The 26,373-nt window shown below is 41.6% G+C and overlaps 1 protein-coding gene across 3 annotated transcripts in view; it reads left to right on the plus strand.

Annotated features, from left to right (window-relative positions):
- Positions 1–26,087, plus strand: part of LOC121455795 (gamma-tubulin complex component 5) — a 47,858-nt gene extending 21,771 nt beyond the window's left edge. For 2 of the 3 annotated variants that reach the window (XM_041663480.1, XM_041663481.1), the window contains exons 14-23: positions 10,758–10,956; positions 11,511–11,699; positions 12,552–12,734; positions 15,955–16,039; positions 16,123–16,243; positions 17,336–17,514; positions 18,741–18,866; positions 19,750–19,838; positions 24,999–25,099; positions 25,950–26,087. In XM_041663480.1, coding sequence (XP_041519414.1) covers positions 10,758–10,956; positions 11,511–11,699; positions 12,552–12,734; positions 15,955–16,039; positions 16,123–16,243; positions 17,336–17,514; positions 18,741–18,866; positions 19,750–19,838; positions 24,999–25,099; positions 25,950–25,996 — 1,319 coding nt within the window. In that variant the 3' untranslated portion in view covers positions 25,997–26,087. Of the gene's footprint in view, positions 1–10,757; positions 10,957–11,510; positions 11,700–12,551; positions 12,735–15,954; positions 16,040–16,122; positions 16,244–17,335; positions 17,515–18,740; positions 18,867–19,749; positions 19,839–24,998; positions 25,100–25,949 lie in introns of those variants that run through there. The other variant, XR_005975544.1, reaches the window with a different exon arrangement.
- The last annotated feature ends 286 nt before the right edge of the window (positions 26,088–26,373 follow it).

Here is a 26,373-nt window from a genome sequence, read left to right on the forward strand (position 1 = left end):
TGCCTTGAGCCCCCTTCATGATGGACTACAGCTATAACCTAAATAAACCCTTTTGTTTCCAAGTTCTGGTCATGGTATTTAACACAGCAGTAGAAACCCTAACCAAGGCATATGAGTATAAACAAAAATGTTTACAAGGCACTTTGACAGCATAGCTGTTTAGCAAAACAAATGGTAGTTCCTGATTGGGCCTGCGGGTCTCTGACCAGGTTTACAGTGCCAGCATGAATGGCTTCCTGTGGAGCAGGCCTCAGATCACCCAAAGGCAGCTGGCCACACAGACTTCATGCCACTGTTGTGCCCCTGTGCATGTTGCATAGCTTGTTTTCCCCAGCACCCTGGACGACCCCTCCTGCTGCCATAACAGCTAGTTTGAGATTGGTTTCAATATATCCACATGCAAAGTCTGTGCTGTCTTCAGCAGTGGGGCCTTGCCATTCAGTTGAATGACCAGCAGCAATGGTAATCTGTGTCGCCATGATTGAATTCTCTGCCGTTTCTTTTTGTTCTTGCGAATATAATTTCCATTTGATTTTATTTGTTCTGTTCTTCTGTCCTATGGCTCCATGGGCTTTGAGTGGAGGTCATGGGGCAGCACCAGTAGTTTAAATCATGGAGTGTTTTCTTCTCTAGGGCTTCATGAGACAGTTTCCTGACCACCTAGCTATGGGTGGCACAGGCCACACAGAAATGCAGCTTGTCCCTGGTGGTGGTGGCCTCTGCTCTTTGTTTTATGTGTATGAGTGTTTTGCTTGCTAATATGTCTGTGTACTACATGTATGCCTGGTGCCCTGAGAGGTCAGAAATGGGTCTTGGGTTCCCTGAATTTGTAAGTTGCTATGAGGGTGTTAGAAATTGAGCCTGGATCCTCTGTTAGAACAAGTACTTTAGCCAATAAGCTGTTAACTCTCCAGCGGCCCCAGTCTTCCTAATGACCTTGTCCTTGTCCTCTGGCACACACTGGCTGTGGTTCATAGTAAGTTGGCCATGGTCCCACTGTTTGTCATTTTGGCCCAAGATAGAGCCAGTATCTGATAGTGGAACCAGCGCCTCTGGCATTTTCAGTGTGGTACAATTTTGCTTTTAGATGGGCCCTGGCAAGTCTGAATTTGGTAATTCAGTTCATGCAATGCTCAGACTTCGAAGGATTTTTTTTAACTGTTGTAAAAATACAATTTAAGTAATTTAAAGCTTTAGAAGCTGGCTGAAAAATCTTGAATGGGGTCCACATTGTTTTTAATCAACGCAGTGCTCTATCTTATTTTTGCCATATCTATCTTATATATTTTTGCTTTGTGAAAGATTTCCTTTTTAACTAACTAATAAAGTATAATGAGTTTCACTGGGCCAGTGCTAGGAGTATTTTTTTTTTTTCAAATTATATTCACTCCAGTAAGTCTTCCTTAAACAGTATGGTAGTAATTTAAGTTTAAGTACTTTTCTTCAAGTATTATCCTGTTCAGATTAAAATTAGCTTTTATAGCAGGATAGGTGATGAGAAATGTTTCAGTTTAACTGAGACTGAAAAGTGGTTTGGCTGTACTGTAAAGATAAAAGTGAAACAAACCAGTGATAGACTTTCACGGATGAGGGAAAACTCTCAGGCTCTACAGATACGAAATTCCTTCTTTATTTTTTTAGTTAATGCCAGGTCTTAGCTTGACTTGTTGCCCTCCACTTTTTTTTTTTTTTTTTTTACTGAGCTCGACATTTTTTTAAGTTATAAAAAATTTTATTTTCAATAGATGCCTTTTAATCATTAAATAATTTGATCAGTATCCATACATAATTTACTTCCTTATAAACAATTATATAAAATACTTATATTCTCAGTTAGATGTGAGAAATAAAAATTATGCATATGAAGAAATATATGCAAGAGAAAAATGCCAAAATTTTTCTTATGAGGAAACCCATGAGGCTATGAGGTGAAGATTAAATTTTTTATAGACAAAGGTATATTTATAGTTTTTTACTAAATTTATTAAGAATGTTTCTTCTTCATTTTGACAATAATTTCTAAAACATATTGAAATCTTCATGGAACAAATAAAAATACAAAATTATTCTTGTTCAAGTACTAGACTATTTATTCAAGTCTCATCTTCGTGAAAGAAACGTAGGTTTTTATTAAATTTTATTGGTTTTCTAAAAACTTTAATAATTGTTAAATATATTAGGAGAAGATTATAAAATTCTTCTAATCCTCTGGCTCTTATACTCTCTCAAAAAATAAAATAATTTTAAAAAAATCACTTTCCTGGAAGGCAGTGAGAAACTGACATACAGAATTAAAGCGAAATATTTTCTGCATATGAGAACATCATTGTCTCATGACTATATTAAACAAAAAGCTACTTAGGGATTTTTATATATTTGTAGTAGCTTAAAACATGAAAATTTATTTAGTCTAAAAGGGGTTTTAGATTCTGAGAAATATAAATATGAACTATGTAAATACATATCTCCATTTTTTAATAGAATATATATTTTTTTATTTTTCCATTCAAAAATTTCCACTTCCTCCCCTCCTCCCATTCACTTCCCACTCCTCCTCCTCCCTCCCACTCCAGCCTTAACAGAGGGCGGGGTACCCTGCCCTTTGGGAAGTCCAAGGCCCTCCCCCCTCCATCCAGGCCTAGGAAGGTGTGCATCCAAATAGACTAGTGTCCCAAAATTCCAGTACATGCAGGAGAAACAAGTCCCAGTGCTTTTATCAATGGCTTCTCACTCAGCCCCCCTTGTCAGCCACATTCAGAGAGACTGGTTTGATCACATGCTTGTTTAGTCCCAGTCCAGCTGGATTTGGGGAGCTCCCATTAGATCAGGCACACTGTCTTAGTGAGTGGACCAGCCCCTCACGATTGGTCCTGACTTCCTTGCTCATCTTCTCCCTCCTTCTGCTCTTCAGCTGGACCTTGGGAGCTCAGTCCATTGCTCTGATGTGGGTCTCTGTCTCTATCTCCATCCATCGCTGAATGAAGATTCTATGGTGATACTCGAGATAATCATCAGTGTGATTATGGGGCAAGGCTAGTTCAGGCTCCCTCTCTTCTGCTGCCCAAGGACCTAGCTGGGGACATCCCCGTGGACACTTGGGATCCCCTCTAGAGCCAAGTCTCTTACCAACCCTAAAATGGCTCCCTTAATGTAGATATCTTCTTCCCTGCTCCTACATCTGCCCTTCCTCCATCTCAGCCCTCCCACTCCCTCAAGCTCTCCCCAATCGTTCCCTTCTCACTTCTCTCTCCCTGCCTCTTCCCTTCCCCTAACCCCACCCCTAGCCCTACTCCCACCCTTATGCTACCAACTTTTGCCCAGCGTTCTTGTGTGCTTCCAGTTTCCAGGGGGATCTATATGTTTTTCTTTGGGCTCACCTTGGTATTTGGCTTCTCTAGGCTTGTGAACTATAGCCCAATGTCCTTTGTTTATGGCTAGAGTCCACTAATGAGTTAGTACATACCATATTCATCTTTTTGGGTCTGGGTTATCTCACTCAGGATAGTGTTTTCTATTTCCATCCATTTGCATGCAAAATTCAAGATGTCATTGTTTTTTACCGCTGAGTAGTACTCTAATATGTATATATTTCACACTTTCTTTATCCATTCTTCCATTGAGGGGCATCTAGGTTGTTTCCAGGTTCTGGCCGTTACAAATAATGCTGCTATGAACATAGTTGAACAAATGCTTTTGTAGTATCGTTGGGCATCTCTTGGTTATATTTCCAAGTGTGGTATTGCTGGATCCTGAGGTAGGTTGACTCCCAATTTCCTGAGAAACTGCCACAATGATTTCCAAAGTGGTTGCACAAGTTTACATTCCCCCTAGCAACCTCTCCAGCAAAGGCTATCATTGGTGTTTTTGATTTTAGCCATTCTGACAGGTGTAACATGGTATCTCAAAATTGTTTTGATTTGCATTTTCCTGATCACTAAGGAAGTTGAACATAACCTTAAGTATTTTTTGGCCATTTGAACTTCTTCTGTTAAGAATTCTCTGTTCAGTTCAGTACCCTATTTTTTTTAATTGGGTTATTTAAATTTTTAATGTCTAGTTTCTTGAGTTCTTTATGTATTTTGGAGATCAGACCTTTGTCCTATGTGGAGTTGGTGAAGATCTCCCATTCAACAGGATGTCTTTTTGACAAATGACAGTGTCCTTTGCTTTACAGAAGCTTCTCAGTTCCAGGAGGTCCCATTTATTCCTTGTTGTTCTTAATTGTCTGTGCTGCTGGGGTTATACATAGGAGGTTGTCTCGCTGCCCATATGTTGCAGTCTACTTCCCACGTCCTCTTCTATGAGGTTCAGTGTGGTCAGATTTATATTGAGGTCTTTAATCCATTTGGACTTGAGTTTTGTGCATGGTGATAGATAGGGATTTATTTTCATTCTTCTACAGGTTGACATCCAGTTATGCCAGCACCATTTGTTGAAGATGCTTTCACTTCCTTGGTTAGTATTACCCCAATATACTTTATATTATTTGTGGCTATCATGAAAGGTGAAGTTTCCCTCATTTCCCTCTCTGCTTCTTTATCCTTTGTGTATAGGTGGGTTACCGATTTTTTTTTAGTTGATCTTGTATCCTGCCACATCACTGAATGTGTTTATCAGCTGTAGGAGTTCTTTGGTAGAGTTTTTGGGGTCACTGATGTACAATATCATGTCATCTGCAAATAATGAAAGTTTGACTTCTTCCTTTCCAATTCGAATCCCCCTTGATCTCCTTATGTTGTCTTATTGCTATTGCTAGAACTTCAAGCACTATGTTGCAGAGATATGGAGAGAGTGGACAGCCTTGTCTTGTTCCTGATTTTAGTGGAATGGCTTTGAGTTTCTCTCCATTTAATTTGATATTAGCTGCTGGTTTGCTGTATATTGCTTTTATTATATGTAGATATGATCCTTGTATCCCTAATCCCTCCAATGCCTTTATAATAAAGGGGTGTTGAATTATTTCAAGGTTTTTTTTTTTTGGCATTTAATGAAATGATGATATGGTTTTTTTCTTTCATTTTATTTATATGATGGATTACATTGATAGTTGTTCATATGTTGAAACAGCCCTGCGTCTCTGTGATGAAGCCTACTTCATCATAATGGATATTTTGTTGTTGTTGTTGTGTTCTTGGATTTGGTTTGCCAGCATTTCACTGAGAATTTTGCATCCATTTTCATAAGTGAGATTGGTCTTTAATTTTCTTTCTTGGTTGAGTCTTTGTGGTTTTGGTATCAGGGTAACTGTAGCTTCATAAAAAGAATTTGGCAATGACTCTTCTGTTTCTATTATTTGAAACACATTAAGGAGTATAGATATCAGCTCTTCTTGGAAGTTCTGGTAGAATTCTGCATTAAAACCATCAGGTCCTGGGCTTTTTTTGGTTGGGAAGTTTTTTGGTTTTTTTGTTTGTTTGTTTGTTTATTTTTATTTATTTATTTTTTTGTGGTTTTTTTGAGACAGGGTTTCTCTGTGGTTTTGGAGCCTGTCCTAGAACTAGCTCTTGTAGACCAGGCTGGTCTTGAACTCACAGAGATCCGCCTGCTTCTGCCTCCCAAGTGCTGGGATTAAAGGCGTGCGCCACCACCACCCGGCTATTTGGGAGTTTTTTTATGAGAGCTTCTATTTCCTCATGACCTGTAGGTCTGTTTAAATTGTTCACGTGGTCTTGATTTTGTAAGACTTTAAGACAATCCTGAAGCCATTTTTGACAATTCTGAATCCTCTCAGCCTCTGTGCCATAGTGCTTCCCCTCCTCCCCTGGGAACCAAGTACCTAACAGCTACACTAGCACGTACTCAGTTCCTGAACAATTACCCATATACGTATGTTTTGGTTCGGTCCCCTGGGAAACGGGGTCAAAATGACCTTTTACCTCATCTGATCTGGCAACAGCTCTCCAGTCAATTATTGGTAATAGCCCTTTCAAATAAGCCAATCAGAATAGACAAAGAACAACCCCCCTTGCTTCTGTGGCCCCTTTAAAAGTAGACTGTACCAGCTATTCGAGGTCCCTCTGCTTCCCGAATGCTGGGGGACCCTGTCATGACAGAATTAATAAAATCCTCATGCTTTTGCATCGGCTGTGGTGTGTGGTCTCTGGAGGCGACTCCTTCTCCGTGTTTGGACGCTAGAGTCCAACAATTTAATTTTGGTTTATGGTACTTATCCAAAAAAAAATGTCCATTTCTTTTACATTTTTCAACTTTGTGGCATACAGGCTTTTGTAGTAAGACCTAATGATTCTCTGAATTTCTTCAGTGTCTGTTGTTATGTCCCCTTTTTCATTTCTGATCTTGTTAATTTGTGTGTTCTCTCTGCCTTTTGATTAGTTTGGATAGGGGTGTGTCAATCTTGTAGATTTTCTCAAAGAACCAGGTCTTTGTTTCATTGATTCTTTGGATTGTTTTCTTTGTTTCTATTTTGTTGATTTAAGTCCTCAGTTTGAGTATTTCCAGTCTTCTTCTCCTCCTGGGTAAGTCTGCTTCTTTTTTTTTTTTTTCTAGAGATTTCAGGCGTGCTGTTAAGTCTCTAATGTGTGCTTTCTCCATTTTCTTTATGTGGGCACTTAGTGATATGAACTTTCCTCTTAGCACTGCTTTCATAGTGTCCCATAGGTTTGAGTATGTTGTGTCTTTATTTTCATTGAATTCAAAGAAGACTTTAATTTCTTCCTTTATTTCTTCCTTGACCCAGGGGTGGTTCAGTAGTTGACTGTTCAGTTTCCATGAGTTTGTAGGCTTTCTGGGGGTAGAATTGTTGTTAAATTCTAACTTTATTCCATAGTGATCCGATAAGACACAGGTGGTTACTCCAATTTTTTTGTTTTTGTATCTATGGATGTTTGCTTTGTTACCGATTATGTGATCAATTTTTGAGATGGTTCCATGAGATGCTGAGAAGAAGGTATATTCTTTCCTATTTGGGTGGAATGTTCTATAGATGTCTGTTAAGTCCATTTGTTCTTATTTCTCTGTTAGGTTTCTGTCTGATTGACCTGTCCATTGGTGAGAGTGGAGTGTTGAAATCTCCTACTATTAGTGTGTGGAGTTTGATGTGTGCTTTGAGTTCTAGTAATGTTTCTTTTACATGTATGGGTGCTTTTATATTAGGGGCATAGATATTCAGGATTGAGACTTCATCCTGATGAATTGTTCCTTTTATGAGTATAGTGTCCATCTCCATCTCTTCTGATTGATTTTAGTTTGAAATCAATTTTGTTAGATATTAGGATAGCCACAACTGCTTGTTTCTTAGATCCATTTGATTGGAAATTTTTTTTTCAACCCTTTACTCTGAGATAATGTCTGTCTTTGTGGTTGAGGTGTGCTTCTTGTAAACAGCAGAATGTTGGATCCTGTTTTCATATCCATTCTCTTAACCTGTGCCTTTTTATAGGTGAATTGAGTCCATTGATAATTAAGTGATAATAATGACCAGTGGTTGGTTGTTAACTCTGGTTGTTTTTTTTTTTTTTTTTGGTTGTAGAGTTTGTGTGTTTCCCTTCTTTGAGTTGTGCTGTTAGAGGGTTGTTAGATGTCTGTGTTATTATGGGTATTGTTGGCTTCCTTGGATTGTGGTTTTCCTTCTAGTACTTTCTATAAGGCTGGGTTTGTGGCTACATATTGTTTAAATGTTTTTATCCTGGAATATCTTTTTTTTTCTCCATCGATAGTAAAAGAAAGCTTTGCTGGGTATAGCAGTCTGGGCTTGTATTCATGGTCTTTTAGAGTCTGCAGCACATTTATCCAAGACCTTCTGGCTTTCATGGTTTCCCTAGAGAAGTCAGGTGTTATTGTGATAGGTTTACCTTTATATGTTACTGACCTTTTTCTTTTGCAGCTCTTGAAAATTCTTTCTTTGTTCTGTATGTTTTGTGTTTTGATTATTATATAGTGAGGGTTTTTTTTTTTTTTGATCCAGTCTATTTGGTGTTCCATATGCTTCTTGTACCTTCATAGGAATATCCTTCTTTCAGTTGGGAAAGTTTTCTTCTATAATTTTGTTGAATATAGTTTCTGGGCCTTTGAGCTGTAATTCTTCTCCTTCTTCTACCCCTATTATTCTTAAGTTTAGTCTTTTTCATGGTTTCCCAGATTTCCTGGATGTTTTGTGTTAAGAATTTGTTATATTTGCTGTTTTCTTTGGTCAATGAGTTTATTTCCTCTATAGTATCTTCTGTGTCTGAGATTCTTTCTTCTATCTCTTGTATTCTGTTGTTCCTGTTCATTTACCCAGATTTTCCATATCCAGCCTTCCTTCGGTTTGTGTTTTTTTCTTTGCCTGCATTTCAGTTTTCAAGTCTTGAACTGCTTCCTTTACTTGTTTGATTGCTTTTTCTTGGTTTTCTTGGGTATCTTTGAGGGATTTATTCATTTCTTCTAACTTTTTAATTAGTCTTCTCATCCATTTCTTTAATGGAGTTTTTCACATCCTGTTTAATGGTCCCTATCACTTTCATAATGTTACATTTAAAGCTGATTGCTTCTACTACTTCTGAATTGTGGTGTTCAAGTCTTCCTGTTGTATGATCTCTTGATTCTGGTGTTATCATGTTGCTTTTCAGGTTGTTGGAGGAATTCTTGCATTGGCACCTGCCAATCCCTTCCTTCAGCTGCGGTCAGGAGAGTCTTGGTGATTTGGTCCAATCTTTGCTGTGGCCAACTGTATACTTGGGGGTTTATCTTGTTCTGCCCTCTCTTAAGTCCCCTCAGCCCTGGAGTTGGCTCTCAGATCTACTCCTCCCTGAAGTAGGCTGTGGTGGTGTGGATCTAAGGACCCCACGGATGGAAAGGAATGCTTGGGGGCAAGATGGATGGGATAAATAGAGAAAGCCAGAAGCCCGGGAGAAGCCCCACTGAATGGCCAGAAAGTTTAGGGGATTGGAGGGTGCCTGTACTCCGTTTCCAGGGTAATGGGCGGGCACACACTTACCTGGTACTGGATGTGAGCTCTGCATTTTTCTCGGCTCCCCTCCCTGCCTTTCCCCTTTCCCTTTCAATCCTCTCCCAAGGTCCCCATGCTCCCAATTTACTCATGATATCTTGTCTTTTTCTACTTCCCATGTAGATTAGATCTATGTAAGTCTCTCTTAGTGTCCTCATTGTTGTCTAAGTTCTCTGGGATTGTGATTTGTGGGCTGGTTTGCTTTGCTTTATCTTTTAAAACCATTTATGAGTGAATACATGTGATAATTGTCTTTCTGTGTCTGGGTTACCTCACTCAAAATAATGTTTTCTATCTCCATCCATTTTCCTGCAAAATTTAAGATTTTTTTTTTCTGCTGTGTAGTACTCATCCATTGTGTAAATGTACCACATTTTCCTTATCCATTCTTCAGTCAAGGGGCATTTAGGTTGTTTCCAGGTTCTGGCTATGACAAACAATGCTGCTATGAACATAGTTGAGCACATGTCCTTGTGGCACGATTGAGCATCCTTTGGATATATACCCAAAAGTGGTATTACTGGGTCTTGAGGAAGGTTGTTTCCTAATTTTCTGAGAAATCGCCACACTGACGTCCAAAGGGGCTGTACCAGTTTCCACTCCCACCAGCAATGCAGAAGTGTTCTCTTTCCCCACAACCTCTCCAGCATAAGTTGTCATCAGTGTTTTGACCTTGGCCATTCTTTCAGGTGTAAGATGGAATCTCAGAGTTGTTTTGATTTGCATTTCTCTGATGACTAAGGATGTTGAACATTTCCTTAAGTGTCTTTCATTCATTTTAGATTCCTCTGTTGAGAATTTTCTGTTTAGGTCTATACTCCATTTTTTTTTTATTGGATTATGTGTTCTTTTGGTGTCCAATTTCTTGAGTTCTTTGTATATTTTGGAGATCAGACCTCTGTCTGATGTGGGGTTAGTGGAGATCTTTTCCCATTCTGTTGGCTGTCGTTTTGTCTTGTTGACCATGTCATTTGCTTTACAGAAGCTTTTCAGTTTCAGGAGGTTCCATTTATTAATTGTTTTTCTCAGTGTCTGTGCTACTGTAATTATATTTAGGAAGTGGTCTCCTGTGCCAATGTGTTCAAGTGTACTTCCCATTTTCTCTTCTTTAATGTTCAGTGTGGCTTTATGTTGAGGTCTTTGATCCATTTGGATTTGAGTTTTATGCATGGTAATAGATATGGCTCTATTTTCATTCTTCTACATGTTGATATCCAGTTATGCCAGCACCACTTGTTAAATATGCTTTGTTTTTTCCATTTGATATTCTTTTGCTTCTGGGTCAAAAATCAGGTTTTCGAAGATGTATGGATTGATATCTGGATCTTCTATTCAGTTCCATTGTTCCTCCTGTGTGTTCTTATGCCACAAACTTCTTCTTTTAAGCTCTTTATAACATTGACTTTGTGTGTGTGTGGATTTGTATTTTGTATGACATGTATGTATGTGAAGGCCAGATTGGGCATTGGATTTCCTGAAGCTGGAGTCACAGGCAGTGTGAGCCACTTGAAGCAGGTGCTGGGAACCAGACTCCGGTCCTTTGCAGGAGCAATATGCTTTCTTAGCCCCTGAGTCTCTTCTCATCTCCACCCCCAGCTTTATATGTGTGTGTGAGCGTATGTGAGTAAGGGTGGTGCGGGAGGACAGGCGAGGCTGGCAGATGCTTTTGTGAGCATTCTGATGTTGTCACCGGGAACCAAACTGACCCTCTGCAGGAGCAGTGGGAGCACTGAGCGCTCATCCCTCCAGCCTTGAGACATACCTAGACTGCTTTTGAGAACAAAATCCATCATATGTGTTTGTATTTCAGATGCAGAAAGAAAAAGCTTATATACCCTCTTTCTGGAATCTATACAGTTGCGTCTTCAACATGGAGAAGATTCCACTCCACACATTCTTATGGAACAGCAGACTACCAAAGAGAACCTAATAAAGATGCAGTCCATTGCTGAAAGGCATCTGGAGCTAGACGATGCTCACGACCCACTGCTGGCCATCAACTTTGCGAGGTGATACATGCATACCGTGCTTGCAGGGACTGAGATAAGCTTTGATTAGTGCAGAGTGAGTGGTTGTCATTATTTCTGCCAGCTGGGTCTTTGTGTCTCAGAAACAAACCCTTTTCATTGCTAACAGATGGGTGCTAGACGATGTGTTCACCTGTGCCAGCTGTGTAGTCCTCGTTAATGGACGTGTACAGATGTCACCCAGCTGACATCTCTGTACCCTGCCCCTAAGAATATCGTAGCTCACCTAGAACATGCTGCCAAATGTCTGGACAGGCTCCGCACTGTCTCCTGTATTACACAAAAAGGGCCTTAGAATCCTTCTAGGACTAACTCCAGTGGAATGACTTCATGTCTGATCACCATTCACGGCATAGCACTATCGGAAGGGCTAATCCAGCACTGACCCAGAAAGGATGTGCTGGGAGAAAGATTTCGTCCTGTAATAACTGATAATCTAAAGCTAAAGGCGAAAATGGGGCTCTAGGTTTGGTTTATTAGAATTCTGTCAACAGCAGCTCACACAATCAATGCTCATTAATGTTTTAATATTGAAGGTTGTATTTGGAGCAGAGCGACTTTCATGAGAAGTTTGCTGGTGGTGACATTTGCGTGGATAGATCATCAGAGTCTGTGACGTGCCAGACTTTTGAATTAACGCTAAGGTCTTGCCTCTACCCTCACATTGAGAGACAGTATCAGCATTGCTGTGGAAACCTCATGCAAACCTTAAAAAGAGATTTCAGGTAAAAAGAAGTAATTTAGCTCTGGAAGTGATCAGTTGTTAATAACTAGTGGATGTTTTCCCTCTGCTTCCCTTATATTTCCTTTCTATCTTTCTTTTTGGTTTTGTGTCTGTTTGTTTTTGGTACTGAGAGTCAAGTATTAGATTGAGCGTTAAAGTCTATTTCAATTAGAGGATGGAGATGCAGTTAACAGTCTTCCTTTTCAAAGAACAGTTAGCCATCAAGGTTTAAATATATTGTAACTAATTCATTATGTGAGAATCTGTGTCAAGAGACACACCAGAAGAATAAAAGAAACCCTCAAAACATATGCATAAACTGTCCTCTCTGGAGGAAAACATAAACCTACTTCTAGTAGATGACTAGCTCTAACTCTGACTTACTCTTGTTCATGTGCAATCTCCATAAAGCTCATAAGATTAAGTGTCCTCATTTGCTTTCTCTTGCTGTGATAAAAACAGTGACCAGAAGCGACTAGGGAGGACAGGATTTATTTGGCTTACACTTAGAATTCATCATTGAGGGGGCTGGAGAGATGGCTCAGCGGTTAAGAGCCCTGGTTGCTTTTCCAGAGACCCTGAGTTCAGTTCCCAGTAACCACACAGTGGCTCACAACCATGTGTAATAGCATGTGATGCTGTTTTCTGTTGTTCAAGTGCACATGAAATATACATAAGATAACAACAACAGTTCATCCCTCTGGGAAGGAAGTCAAGGCAGAAACCTGGAGTCAGGAGCTTCTGAAGCAAAGACCACAGAAGAACACTTCTTATAGATTTGCTCACTTTGCTTTCTTATAACCAGCCCAGGCAGAGATATACGTGTGTGCTCTTCCATGTCTTTCTTTTCAAGGTTGGTGGAATATTTGCAGGCCATGAGGAATTTTTTCTTGATGGAAGGTGGAGATACCATGTATGATTTCTATACTTCAATTTTCGATAAAATAAGAGAAAAGGAAACCTGGCAGAATGTATCTCTTCTGAATGTCCAGCTCCAAGAAGCGGTAGGACAGCGCTATCCTGAAGATAGTTTACGGTAACTATGGGGACACCTCTCACTTTAAGAAGTATAAAGTGAACCATTTGCCAAGAAATCAGCTAAATTACCAGTGACCAAAATACCTTACAGAAGCAAGTCCAGGGTAGTTTATTTCAACTCACAGATTGAAGGACTTGTGTGTTTCATGGCAGGGAGGATATAGCTAAGCAGAGCGATTTTTGTCCTGGACAAAGGAAAATAATAATACCATAGTGGGGAGGATAGGAAACAGCACCAAGTATAACATACTCCTTAGGACATGTCAGTGAACTGCTTGTTCCTGCTGAGCCCACCTCCTAGCTTTCCAGACTCTCCCAAATTAGCTCTCACTTTCTAAAGATCAAGCCACACATATGGAAGACTTCACTACATGTATTTTATCTTCACTTTAACCCTACAGATTACTTTGCAGATTAGAAACTCAAAGCTGAGCCAAGCAGAGATGGCACAAGCCTTTAATTCCAGGCAAAGGCAGGCAGAACTCTGAGTTCAAGGCCAGCCTGGTCTATAGAGCTAGTTCCAGGATAACCAGGGCTGCCCAGAGGAACCCTGTCTCAAAAAAAAAAAAAAAAAAAAAGGAAGGAAGGAAAGAAAAGAAAAGAAAAACAAAACAAAAAAAAAATCAAAGCTGGGAATTCCTGTGGTACCGGGTACTTGAGGTCTGAAACGAGATCATTTGAGCCTGGGAATCTGAGGCCAGCTTTTATCTCCAAACAAAACAGAGAAGAGGCTAAGGGGGTGGTTCAGTGGGTAAAGGACTTGCTGCAGAAGCCTGAGGAGCACCCACATGATATAGCCATATGGGCATGATGTTCCAGCTGTAATCCCAGCGCTTGGGAGGTGTCAGGTGGTAGGGAGAGAATCTTTAAGGCAAGCTGGCTGTCAAGGTCAGGGTCAGTGAGAGCCTTGCCTCACTGGAGTAAAAAGTGATTAGCCTCTGACCTATATACATAGACACACACAAATACACAGACACATTGCACACATGGTACATATATGCCCCTCTCACTCCCCAAAAATGGAAGAAGGGGAGGGGTGAGTTAAATTGGCAGCTGAGGGGGCTGGAAAGATCGCTCAGAGGTTAAGGACACTGGCTGCACTTAAAAAGGTCCTGAGTTCAATTCCTGGCAACCACATGGTGACTCACAACCATCTCAACCATCAGTAATGAGATCTGGTGCCCTCTGCAGGGACATATGCAGGCAGAACACTGTATACTTAATAAATAAATCTTTTAAAAAATGGCAGCTGATATGGACTGCTCAGTGAGAGGGTGAGTGGGTGGAGAGTTGCCTGCCGACTTGTTGGGGATGATGGCCTCTACTTTCCTATTGCTAGCCTTCACCAACCCTCCCTCCTTGAAGCCATCCATAGCCTCTCTGGCAGACCTCCACCACAAGGGACTTGACCCTCAGAATGGTAGCCATTACTTACAGAGGCCTCACAGCATATGGAGAAAGCTTTGCACTGTCTGACTTCACCTTCGCAGCCTCCTGTCTTACATGCTTAAACCATGTTCAGCCTTACACTGCATCTCACACTGCAGGGGTGTGCAAATGTGTGCTGCTATTCCTCACTCCTAGGCCTTCTTCCGTGGTGTGCTCACCCTCTCATGGCCTAGCAGTCAGTCTGTTTACTCATTAGCAAACCTTGTGTTTTCTGTGCCATGCAAGTAGCTCTGCTGACCTCAGATTCCATCATCTGCATAGTAAGCACTTAAGTGAATGTCGATGGAGCAAACCACTGAAAACTACAGTAGTTTCCTCAAGTTCCTGTGCTATGGAATACATTGGCTGTTATTCACACACTGCCTTTGCCTCTTCCCTGGCTTTCCTATTTTAAATCATCCATGACCTGCATCAGGGTTATCATCTGCTAGTATCTCAGTAACAGTAGCGAGATTGATCGCTACAGGACCTGGAAATCACATGAGGAAAGAACACCTTCTTGACTGGCACGTGGATATTTCTGTTCTGTGTTGCTTTCTCTCTTGGGAAAGCAGTATTCAAACCTATCCAGGTGCACAGATAGAGCAGTGCACAGCAGTGTCCAGGTGTGCAGGTAGAGCAGTATACAGCAGTGTTTACACCCGTCCAGGTGCACAAGTAGAGCAGTGCACAGCAGTGTTCACACCCGTCCAGGTGCGCAGGTAGAGCAGTGCACAGCAGTGTTCACACCCGTCTAGGTGTGCAGGTAGAGCAGTGCACAGCAGTGTTCACACCCATCCAGGTGCACAGGTAGAGCAGTGCACAGCAGAGTTCATACCCGTCCAGGTGCGCAGGTAGAGCAGTGCACAGCAGAGTTCACACCCGTCCAGGTGCACAGGTAGAGCAGTGCACAGCAGTGTTCACACCCGTCCAGGTGTGCAGGTAGAGCAGTGCTAGTACCTGAGCAAATGCAGACCCCATGGTGCATGACTCATGGAGACTTACCAAGGATCCAGTGTTCTAGCCCTTCTGCCAGCACCTGAACTTAAGGCTCAGTCTTTTTAGCCTGACTTTGAGGAGAATTAAGCTCCCAGTCTATCCCCAAGCTGTTTTTAATTCTAATTAAGTGGCTAACATTGTCAAGTATCTTTTTTATAACAAAACCCATTATTTTAAAACTAATTGGATGTTGGTGCACACATACCTATAATCTTGCATGACACAGGTTGGGAGTCATGGGGATCTCAAGGCAACCTACAATTCAGTCAGAGACTGTCTTGGAATCCAGACAGGGTAACTCAAACATTTGGGAGGCTGAGGCAGGGAGGTCTTTGCATTCCAGGTTGGATACATACCAGGACCTTGTCTCCGAAAACAAAATTGCTGGGTGAAGCAGCTCATATTTGTAATTCTAATGTTCCGGAGGCTGAGGCAGGAGGATGGCCATACACTTGAGGTAAACTTGAGCTTTACAAGGAGACACTGTCTCAAGAAGTGGGCGCAGAGATAAGGGGGACCAAAAACAACTGCCATTCATTTCTAAAACCAAACTCTAGTTCTGAGGTGCTGGAAAATGTAAGTTTGTCTGCATATTTATATTGAATGGAAGTTCTAGGGGGATTGGTTATTGTGTGGAACTATTATTGTCAGGACCTCAGTCACAGTACCCATGTGTTGTACCCCTGAGGGATGCTCCCTGCCCATGAATCCACGAAAAGTGTTAGAACATCTTATATGAACTTTATGTGAATTTTATTATCACAAACTAAATCTGAAACTTCTTCATTTAGTTTATCTATATCGTTTGAAAATGTTGATACAGCTAAGAAGAAACTACCCGTTCATATCTTAGATGGTCTTACCCTGAGCTACAAGGTAAGCGCTAATTATTTTTTATAAAAACTGTTTTTTTATTGAGACTAAGTTGTGCATGTAAAATTTTATTTTTGTTTTTGTAGGTCCCATGGCCTGTGGACATTGTTATAAGTGTGGAATGTCAAAAAATTTATAATCAGGTCTTTCTTCTCCTATTGCAAATAAAATGGGCAAAATACAGCCTGGATGTTCTACTGTTTGGTGGTAAGATTTGATTTCAATAAACTAACTAAGTCTAGTTTGATTTTGGTCCTGGAAAATTTTGTATAGGTTTTCATCTTTTCTATATGTGAACAAATACCAGCCTGGCACAGGAGTATGGCAGCAGGTTTACCAAGCCTACTACAGGAATGAAGTGGGATGGAGGGGAGCTCACCAGTGGAGTGCTTGCTGCTCTTCCAGAGGACCTGTCTCAAATAGCCTGCAGCTACTTCCGACACCAGTGCATACACACAAACACATAGAGCATTTATTCACAGCTCTGAAGAGCGTAGGGCCCCTTTGTTCCATCCAGCCCCCCTAACTTACACCCGAAATAATCACATAGAAATTGTATTAATTAAATTACTGCTTGGCCCATAAGCTCAAGCTTCTTATTGGCTAACTCTCACATCTTGATTCAACCCATTTCTGATAATTTGTATGTCACCACGAGGTCATGGCTTACCGGGAAAGATTCAGCATGTCTGACCTGGCAGCTTCCTGGTGGCTTGGCTCAATCTGCTGCTTTCTTCCTCCCTGAATACAGTACTGTCTTCTCCGCCTATCTAAGTTCTGCCCTATCAGGCCAAGCAGTTCTTTATTGGTTAACCAATGAAAGCAACAAATACTGAAGAACCTCCTACACCAATTCACTCATACAATATCTGCTCCTGCCTACACAAAAATAATAAAGGGTCAGGAACTCATAGGATTTATCTTAAATGTAATAACTTATTAGGAATTGACATCCAAAAAGTTGTGTAAGGGTCTGACGGAATTTGCATCTCAACAGTGATAGCAAGGATTTAATTATTATTTATCTGCCCTCCCTTTGTCTACTCAGTGCTTGGATAGCTGGTTTATTCGGTGCTGGTAAGTGAACCCAGAGCCTCAGCATGCTAGGCAAGCACTCGACCAACCGAGCCACAGCTACAGCATCTTGAAATTTAGTATTTTATCTTCCCAAGGCACAAATGTGCCCTTTAGGTTCCCACCCTGCTGATACTGCATTGCTCATCTCTTCATGTAAGGCTTCGTATGGCGGCTTTCCCTTAATTCTTTTTCTGCCTATTTTCTTCTTTCAACATTTTGTAGAGCTGGCTAATACTGCTGAAAGATCTCAAGCAAAAGAAGGCTCTCCACGTGAACAAGATATACTCTCCCAGTTTGGAGCACCGAAAGAGTCACTGAGGCAGCAGATCCATCGCATGTTTCTTTTACGTGTGAAGCTCATGCACTTTGTGAATAGCCTGCACAACTACATCATGACCAGGGTTGGTGTCTGTCCGTCTCCTCGGTTCTTTTGTCCCATGTAGGCAGTAGTTCAAAGAAAACACTGATGATGTCTTTCTAACTACAGAAGAACCATTAGAACACTTAGAGATTGAAAAAAATGAAAGCTAGATGTAATTTCATCATAAAATAGCATGGCAGTGGATGGTAATATATTTTTCAATAAATGTTTTTGTTGTTTGAGAATTTCATACAATGTATTTGGTCATATGTATCTCAGTCCCTCCCTTGAACTACTCCCAGATCTACTTCCACACAGCTTTGTGTCCTGTTTAGTTTTACTTTTTTTTAAATATTTATTTATTTACTTATTATGTATACAATATTCTGTCTGTGTGTATGTCTGCAGGCCAGAAGAGGGCACCAGACCTCATTACAGATGGTTGTGAGCCACCATGTGGTTGCCGGGAATTGAACTCAGGACCTTTGGAAGAGCAGGCAATGCTCTTAACCGCTGAGCCATCTCTCCAGCCCCCTGTTTAGTTTTACTTAACACGTGAACTCCACTTGGTGCTGTCCATGCATTCCTGGTTGGCGGCACCATCCATGGACAGCATGTTTGGCCTATTACAAGCCAAACTCCTAAAAATCTTGACTCTCCCTCCCCCAAAAGCCATGAGCTGTGCACAGCTGCTCAGATATGGGAACTCATGACTCCCTTCCCACTCTGCTAGAATGCTGACAGGCTTGATCGTCTGTCAGCCCCACAGCTGCAGCGAGCTCCTACAGTCAGCAGTCCTATCCTGTCTGTCAGACTCTGTTTGTTCTGCCCTCTCATCACCTGGCTTTTAACTGTCTCCTTATTTCCTCCTGCACTGAGAGAGAAGAGGCTGACAGGAAGGGCAGGTAGCTCAGTTGGTAGAGTACTTGCTAAAAAAGCATTTATGATTGAGCTTGAACCCCCAGTACCTACATAAAAAGTGCTGTGGCTTAGCAGTGATGGCACACACCTTTAACTCCACCACTTGGGATGCAGAGGCAAGCAGATCTCTGTGTTTCAGGCCAGCCTGGTCTACAGAGTGAGTACCAGGACTATACAGAGAAACCCTGTCTCAAAAAAGCAAAAACAAAAAAACTTCCAAGTGTGGTTACACACACCTAAGGAAGGAGGCAGAGACAAGAGAATCCTGGGGCTTGCTAGCCATGCAGTCAGGACACACGGACAAACGGGTAAGTGCTAACTACGCTCTTGTCTTTCTCTTTCAAGATTCTCCACAGTACAGGGCTGGAGTTTCAGCATCAAGTTGAGGAAGCCAAGGATTTAGATCAGTTGATTAAAATTCACTACAGGTATTTGTCAACCATCCATGATCGGTGTCTGCTGAGAGAAAAGGTGTGTGATGGAGGAAGGTCATTGGTAATAAACAAACTGCCTTGGCCCATTTTGATAGGCTATCCCTTAGGTGGGTGGAGTAGGCAGAACAGAATGCTGGGAGGAAGAGGAAGTGAGCTCAGACTGGATAGCTCTCCTCTCTGGGGCAGATGCCTCAGAAAGAGGCCATGCTCCCCTCTCCCAGGCAGACACGATGAAGCAAGCCGCCAGGTCAGACATGCTGAATCTTTCCCAGTAAGACTGGTGCTACACAGATTATTAGAGATGGGTTGATTGGGATATGAGAATTAGCCTGTAATGGGTAGAGTTAATGGGCCAAGCAGTGTTTAAAAGAATACAGTTTGTGTGTTGTTATTTTGGGGTATAAGCTAGCAGGCGGCCGGGGTGCTGGGGACGCAGCCCCGCCGCTCCTATTACAACAGGTGTGTACCAGTAGGGCAAAAGGGCCATATCTTCCTGCTGTGGGATTTTGAATTCTAAAACTGCTGTCCTGTGCAGTCATCTCATGGGAAAGGACAGGGTTACAGATGTGTGCCCACTACCAGCAGTAACATTAAAGAAAACATAACTGTACAGAACTGAAAACTTGAGTCTGCAGTTAGGCAGTGGGTTTGCACTAATGCATTATGAATATGTAGAACTGATAGTTTTACAACCACTGGGACTTGTGTCTCACTGCCTCTGATGAATATAAATGGCTTTCAGGAGTGAAAGCTCGCATGCCGTTCTGGAATGCAGGTTGACAATCCCATGTACCTTTCTATACATAAAAGACAGTCATTGTGATGTGCTTTTTCTGTGATGTAAGTTAGGAGAAAATATCGGTGTCATTGTCCAAATGTAGTCACCAAGCCCATATTGTGTCTCAAACATTGATCTTTAGGTCAGCTTCGTGAAAGAAGCCATCATAAAAGTGCTGAACTTGGCGCTCATGTTCGCAGAAGGCTGGCAGGCAGGCCTAGGAGCTTGGCGGTAAGTGTGTGCTATGTGATGACCCATATTGTGACCATTTCAGCAAGCAGGCCTAGGAGCTTGGCAGTAAGTATGTGCTGTGTGATGACCTGTATTGTGACCATGTCAGCACCCTTCTGACAGGCTTCATTTGAAGAGTCCACACCCAGTCCTGGTAATGGTTCACATACTTTTGTAACTAAGAATTCAAGTTTTTAATTTGAAGAATGGAAGTATAGTTCATTGGCTTGCCTACCATGCATAAGGCGTGAAATTGAATCCTATGTGCAACCAATACTAGAATTTATTTAGTTAAACTAGATAGCATAAGGTTAGTTTTCTTATAAGAAGCAAAACAGTTTTTTTTAAAAAAAATGAGGTCTTTTAATTAAAATGAGGAAACAGTCTTAGAGTATAAGACTTGATTTTATTATAGATACCTCCAAAAGTATGGAGAAGTGTAAAGTCTGTGTGACTAACCACAGTAGTTTCTGAGGTGACCAACCCCTCACACTTGCTGAGACATTTTAAAGTGAGTTGTGGGTGTCGCGCCGGGTGCTGTCCAGACCTCCATGTCTGTAGGCTCTAAAAGGCAGTATGTGTTCATAGAGTGTTTTCACCTGTGTAATATAGAAAGGCAAATGGCTTAAAGTCAGTATACAGGAAGAGGCCAGGAGTCTTTCTTCCATTCTGGCAGGAATGTTGTAGGCTGAAGTGGGCTGTGTCCCACCGTCCGGCTAGGTTAGCTCCCAAAATAACCACACAGAAATTGTATTAATTAAATTACTGCTTGGCCCATAAACTCTGGCTCTTATTAGCTAACTCTCACATCTTCATTCAAGCCATTTCTGATCATCTGTATGTCACCATGAGGTCTTGGCTTACCGGGAAAGATTCAGCATGTCTGACCTGGCAATTGGCTGCATGGTGGAAATCTCTGACCCTGCTTTCTTCCTCTCAGAATTCAGTTCTGTCCATCATGCCTACCTATGTTCAGCCCTATCAGGCCAAACAGTTTCTTTATTAATTAACCAATGAAAGCAACACATAGATAGGAAGGACCTCCTACACCACAGGAACATCTCCAGTTTGTCCTGTTTTTATGCTAGGAGTTGAACTCGGGACCTTCGTGTGCTGTGTGAGTGGTTTACCACTGAGCTATACTACTAGCCCGGCTATCTTAATATGTTAATTTGAATATAAATTTCAGTGCTTAGCCTCTGTCTCATTTTTGGATTATATGCGATGGTATTTCACTTTGCTGAAATAAAAGTTCATGTCTGATGGACTGGAGGTTTTGTTTGTGTGCCTGGGCTTATCTGAAGTATATTTACACAAATATGTGAAGGTATCAGTCGCGAGCTGGTGAGATGACTCAATAGGTAAAGGGATTTGCCACACAAGCCTGACAGCCTGAATATAAAGGGAGAGACAAAGCTTGTTGCCTAAAGTTGTGTCCTGATATCATCATGCATGCGATGGCATACACACACATTACTCACAGACATGTTCAGTAGTAGTACACCCAAGAAGAAAATCAGGGTCTGGGAATGTAGCTTGTTTGTGAAGCACTTGTCCAGGGTGGCCCATGCCCTGAGTGCCATTCTTGGCAATGCAAGAGAAAACAGAAGCTTTTCTTGCTTGGTGCTGTCCTCTCAGAGTATACAAAACTCCTTTTCTCAGTAACACTGAGGCAGGTGAGAGAATGGCTACTTCATATGCTTCCTAAATTTCTGTAACAAATGACAGCCAAAAGTAGCAGTGGGGAGGACTTCAGCACCTCAGAGCTGGTGTGGGGGACATAAGTCTTAGCCTACTTGGAAAGTGGAGGCTGAAAGATCATGAGTTGTAACATGGACGGGCCTGTCCTGCTTGTTGTTGGGGTTTTTTGTCCCACCCGGTTCCCCACAATTCTTTAGCCCCAAAGAAAATCACACATAGGTCTCTATAAGTTTTAAAGCTGATTGGCCCATTAGCTCTAGCCTCTCACTGGCTAACTCTCACATCTTGATTAACCCATTTTTCTGATCTATGTTAGCCATGTGGCTCAGTACCTTTTTGTAGTGGGGCAGATGACATGCTGCTGCTTCGGTGGTCTGGGCAGGAGTGGGAGGAATCAACTTCCTCCTTCCCAGAATTCTCCTGTTCTCATTACATCATTTCTACTTTCTGTCTGGTTTTTCCGCCTATATTTCCTGCTTGGCCTGTAGTAAATAGGGGCGGCAGGGCTGCGTCCCCAGCACCCCGGCTGCCTGGCTAGCTTATGCCCAAAATAACAACACACAAACTGTATTCATTTAATTACTGCTTGGCCCATTTCTATCTAGCCTCTTCTAGGCTAATTCTCACATATTAATTTAGCCCATTTCTAATCATCTGTGTTGCGCCCCTAGGTGCGCCTACCGGGAAGATTCTAGCCTGTGTCCATCCTGGGTCGGAGCTTCATCGCGTGTGTCTGCCTGGGAGCTGGGAGCATGGCATCTCTCTGAGGCGTCCACTCCCGAGAGGAGAGCTGTGGAGTCTGAGCTCACTTCCTCTTCCTCCCAGCGTTCTGTTCTGTTTACTCCTCCCACCTATCTTCTAACCAATGAGGGCCAAGCAGTTTCTTTTTATTTAACCAATGACCTTCCTCCATCATTGGCCAATCAGCATTTGTTTAAAACATGATTGACAGAATACAGACAATTCTCCCCCACCAATGAGTGAAGGTTAGCCTGGGTAACAAAGCGACTCTGCCCACCAGTGTTGACGGATGTTTGCATGTTTCAGTGTGGGACTGCAGACATGGCTCAGTAGTTGGGGGGGGGGTCACTGACTGTTTTTCCAAAGGACCCAGGTTCAATTCCCAGTACCGAGACACCTGACACCCTCACACTGATATACACGGAGGCAAAACATCAATGCATATTGAAAAAAATTTTTTTTAATGTATCAAATTTGCTTCTAAGTAAATACTGTGGTAAGGCTGAGGAAAAGTTGTTGGCTCTTGGTAAGTGACTGACAAAGATAGTTGATGAGTTGTTGTGTGGGAGACACACACACACACACACACACCTGCTCACCCCAGAAAGGGAATGCATGACAGACCAGTAATGGATGCACCCAAGTCCAACTTGGTGAACAGTGAGTACACGCTGGGGATATTAACAGGGTTAATAACGGATGAAGGTTACTTAGAAGAGCCCACCAGGACATGGGTAATGCTTCATCAGAGCTTCCCTGGAGCTCCTGCAGGGTCTGCAGGCAGCTTGACAGAACCTCCGCTCACCTCCTCTGGGCAGCCTCCTTCCTCAGCAGTTATTTACCTAATGTAACGTGGAAGGGGACAGCAGAAAGCTTCCTAGTTTCCACTCTGCCAGACATGTGACCTAGCATCTCCCCTCATGCTTTGGGAGGGTACTGATTCCAGGAAATGTGTCAGTTTAGAGGAAACCCCTGTACAATATGAGCATATTATGAATGAAGTGTTTTCCTGTGTATATTGCTTATTTCCCTATTTAAAAAGACAAAGTCATATCTACTGATGACATGAAAGTAAAAGCTAACCTGTCAGGGGAACATATTTCCATGAACGTGACCTGATGTGACCCTGGGTATTGTAAACTGTTTCCTAAGAAGGGCTGCAAGCTCACTCATTGAATATATATACTGTGTGCAACTATAAGAACCTGAGTTTAGCCCCCAGAATCCCCATAAGAAGGGAGAATGTGCTTGTGTGCACTTGTAATCTTAGTGATGGAAGGGTAGAGACAGATCCCAGGGCATGCTGGCTGTCAGTTCAGGGATAGACCTCATCTCAAAAATCAAGGTGGCATGTACATACCACTAAAGTGGTTTAAAAATGAGTACATAAAGTTAGGAAAGGAAAGGGCTGGGAGAACAGGAAAGCTGGAGGTCGGAGGTGGAGGCGGGGCTAATCAAAACATATCATGTAGGAAATACTCAGACAGTTCTTTAAAAAATAAGACTGGGTGTTGGTGGCTCATTTCCTTAATCCTAGCACTCAGGAGGCAGAGACAGGCAGGCAAATCTCCGAATTTGAAGCCATCCTGGTCTACAGAGACAGTTCCAGGATGGCCAGGGCTACACAATGGAACTCTGTCCTGGAGGAAAAAACAAAAATAACCAAACCAGACAGTGCTGAAGAATAACACCAGTGGTTAACCTTTGATTACCACATCACGTGAACACTTATGCCCATGTTCACCCACACAGGCAAATACAAGCACATAGACAAAACATTCCTAAAATATGATAGTTGTGTAACACTAAGCATAATTACTGCCTGTGAGTTTCACACTAAAAATAGTTAAAATGGAACATCTTATGTGCTACGTACTTTACCATTTTCTAAAGGTCTCTTAATTATTTCACATTTTAAGAGTGTATTCCTAAGTGTATGCTTTACTTTATAAATAATATTTGTTTGTAAAAATATGTATTCAGAACTAAATAAAGGAAAAGGGAATATCTCTAGTCAAGGCTTCAGAATTAAGTGCTAACCAGAAAATGGTTGATTTTATATCTTAACTGAATCTTTCCTAGGGACTTATTTTTTGAGGCATTGTCTCATGTAGCCAAGGCTAGTTTCAGATTTGCTGTGTAACTGAGGGTGATCTTGAACTTTGGAAGGTTTATTTCTTTTACTTTATGTGTATGGGAGTCTGGCCTATATGCACGTCTGAGCACTGTCTCCATGCTGTGCCTGTGAGGGCAGAAGAGAGTCCTGCAATTACATGTGGGTGCTGAGAAGAGCCTGGGTCCTCTGTAAGAGCAGCTACTACTGCTCTTAACTGCTGAGCCCTCTCCAGCCTGCCTCTGCCTCTGGAGAGCTTGGGACTAGAGCGTACCACACCCAGTTTCATGTGGCTCAGGAGAGCACCCAGGGCATCAGACATGAGGCAAGTGACAGCCCCTAAGGACTTTTCATATTAAAGAAAGACAGGATGGAGTTCCAGAAGCCTGGGAGCTAAGGCATTAAGATTTTAAGTTCCTGTCAGTCCTAGCCAACATAATGAGACCTTATCTGTGAAAACTAATGCAAACTAATGTATACTATGATGTTGCATATTTCATAATCTTTAGGTTTAGGATTATAGAAATTACTTCATTGATAATATAGCCTGTCTATTACTAGTTTCACTGAGTTTAATATAAATCAAAATTTCCTTTCTTCCTTAGGATGGAGTCTATAGAGAAAATGGAATCTGATTTTAAAAACTGCCACATGTTCCTCGTAACCATTTTAAATAAGGCTGTCTGTAGAGGATCCTTTCCCCATTGTGAGTACACCATCCTATGTAGTCACTGTGTCATGACCTTAGTGTAACTAAATCTGTGTGTCAGTAGCTGTTACTAGTCCCATGGAGAGTTTGCACTTCTCCCATTTCAAAACTGGGAAGTACAAAGCCATGGTTTGAATTGGTGTTGCAGAACTGTGATGGGGTGGGTAAGTACCAGATGGCTGGCACTAACCTGAAGGTCCTGATCGTTTGTGTGCCTTTTATTCCCATGGGTTCCTAACATGGAAATGTAGGACTTGGAGAGTCAGTTTCTCACTTCTGACTGCCGTGCAAAGTCACTGTAAGATACAGACCCTTAGCAATTTCAGAACTTAAAAGACTGTCTTCTTGCAAAGAAGTGTGGATTTTACAGTTCAGAATCTAGGGTGTGAGGGAGCTGAGCGATTTCTGAGAATGGTTGAGGAGGCTTCAGGCTGTGGAGACAGACTAAGTGGTGTCTGCATCCATGCTCTCCCCTTTTTTTTAGTAAAGACCGTATGTACTTTGAATCTCTTCTCCATTTGTGTGTACTCTGACCGCAATACACTACTAAACACAGCCAGATGTGAGCTGTGAACTGCCTGCTTAGGCGGTAACATTTATGCATTTGTTCATATTCGCCCATAGATTAGAATACGATACTGCATTAGGAGCTCTCCTGGGTTGTGCTGCTTCAGTGAAATGAGTCAACATTTAAAACTCGGAAGTGCCATTTATAATAACAAATGATGGTTTTAATTAAAACTATAATAGATCTTTAAACACTTTAAGTTTTGAATTCACTGCCTTAATTAAACATTTAAACAAATTTAGAATTAATTTTTAACCTTTTTTCTTCTTCTTCCCACAGTGGAATCTCTAGCACTGTCCCTCATGGCCGGCATGGAGCAAAGTTAAATATCTCTAATGTAACAAGTACCTTAGACTTCATCATCGTCCATGTACATTTTCACTGTTTGCAGCTGAGAAATAAAAATATTTTTATTTTTATTTATTATCCTATCTAGACAAATGAATTATAGGGATTTTCTCTAGAGATTGTTTGCAAGTATGTAGAATTATGTATATAAGGTTTTTGTATCTAATTGCACTATATATAGGTATTATATAAAAGTAAATTATTTTCTCATTTGTTTTATTTTATATATAAAAGTAATTGCCTGCTTATACATATGTGCACCATGTGCATATGGGTGCCCAGAAGCAATGAGAGGGCAGCAAGCTTTACAGTTACCCGTCCCTAAAGGTGTCCTAGATTTGACTGTCCTTGAAGT

This window comes from Microtus oregoni, unplaced genomic scaffold (genome assembly GCF_018167655.1).
Source record: "Microtus oregoni isolate MIOR12 unplaced genomic scaffold, Mior012 000014F_ref0000157, whole genome shotgun sequence".
In the NCBI taxonomy this organism is placed as follows: domain Eukaryota; kingdom Metazoa; phylum Chordata; class Mammalia; order Rodentia; family Cricetidae; genus Microtus; species Microtus oregoni.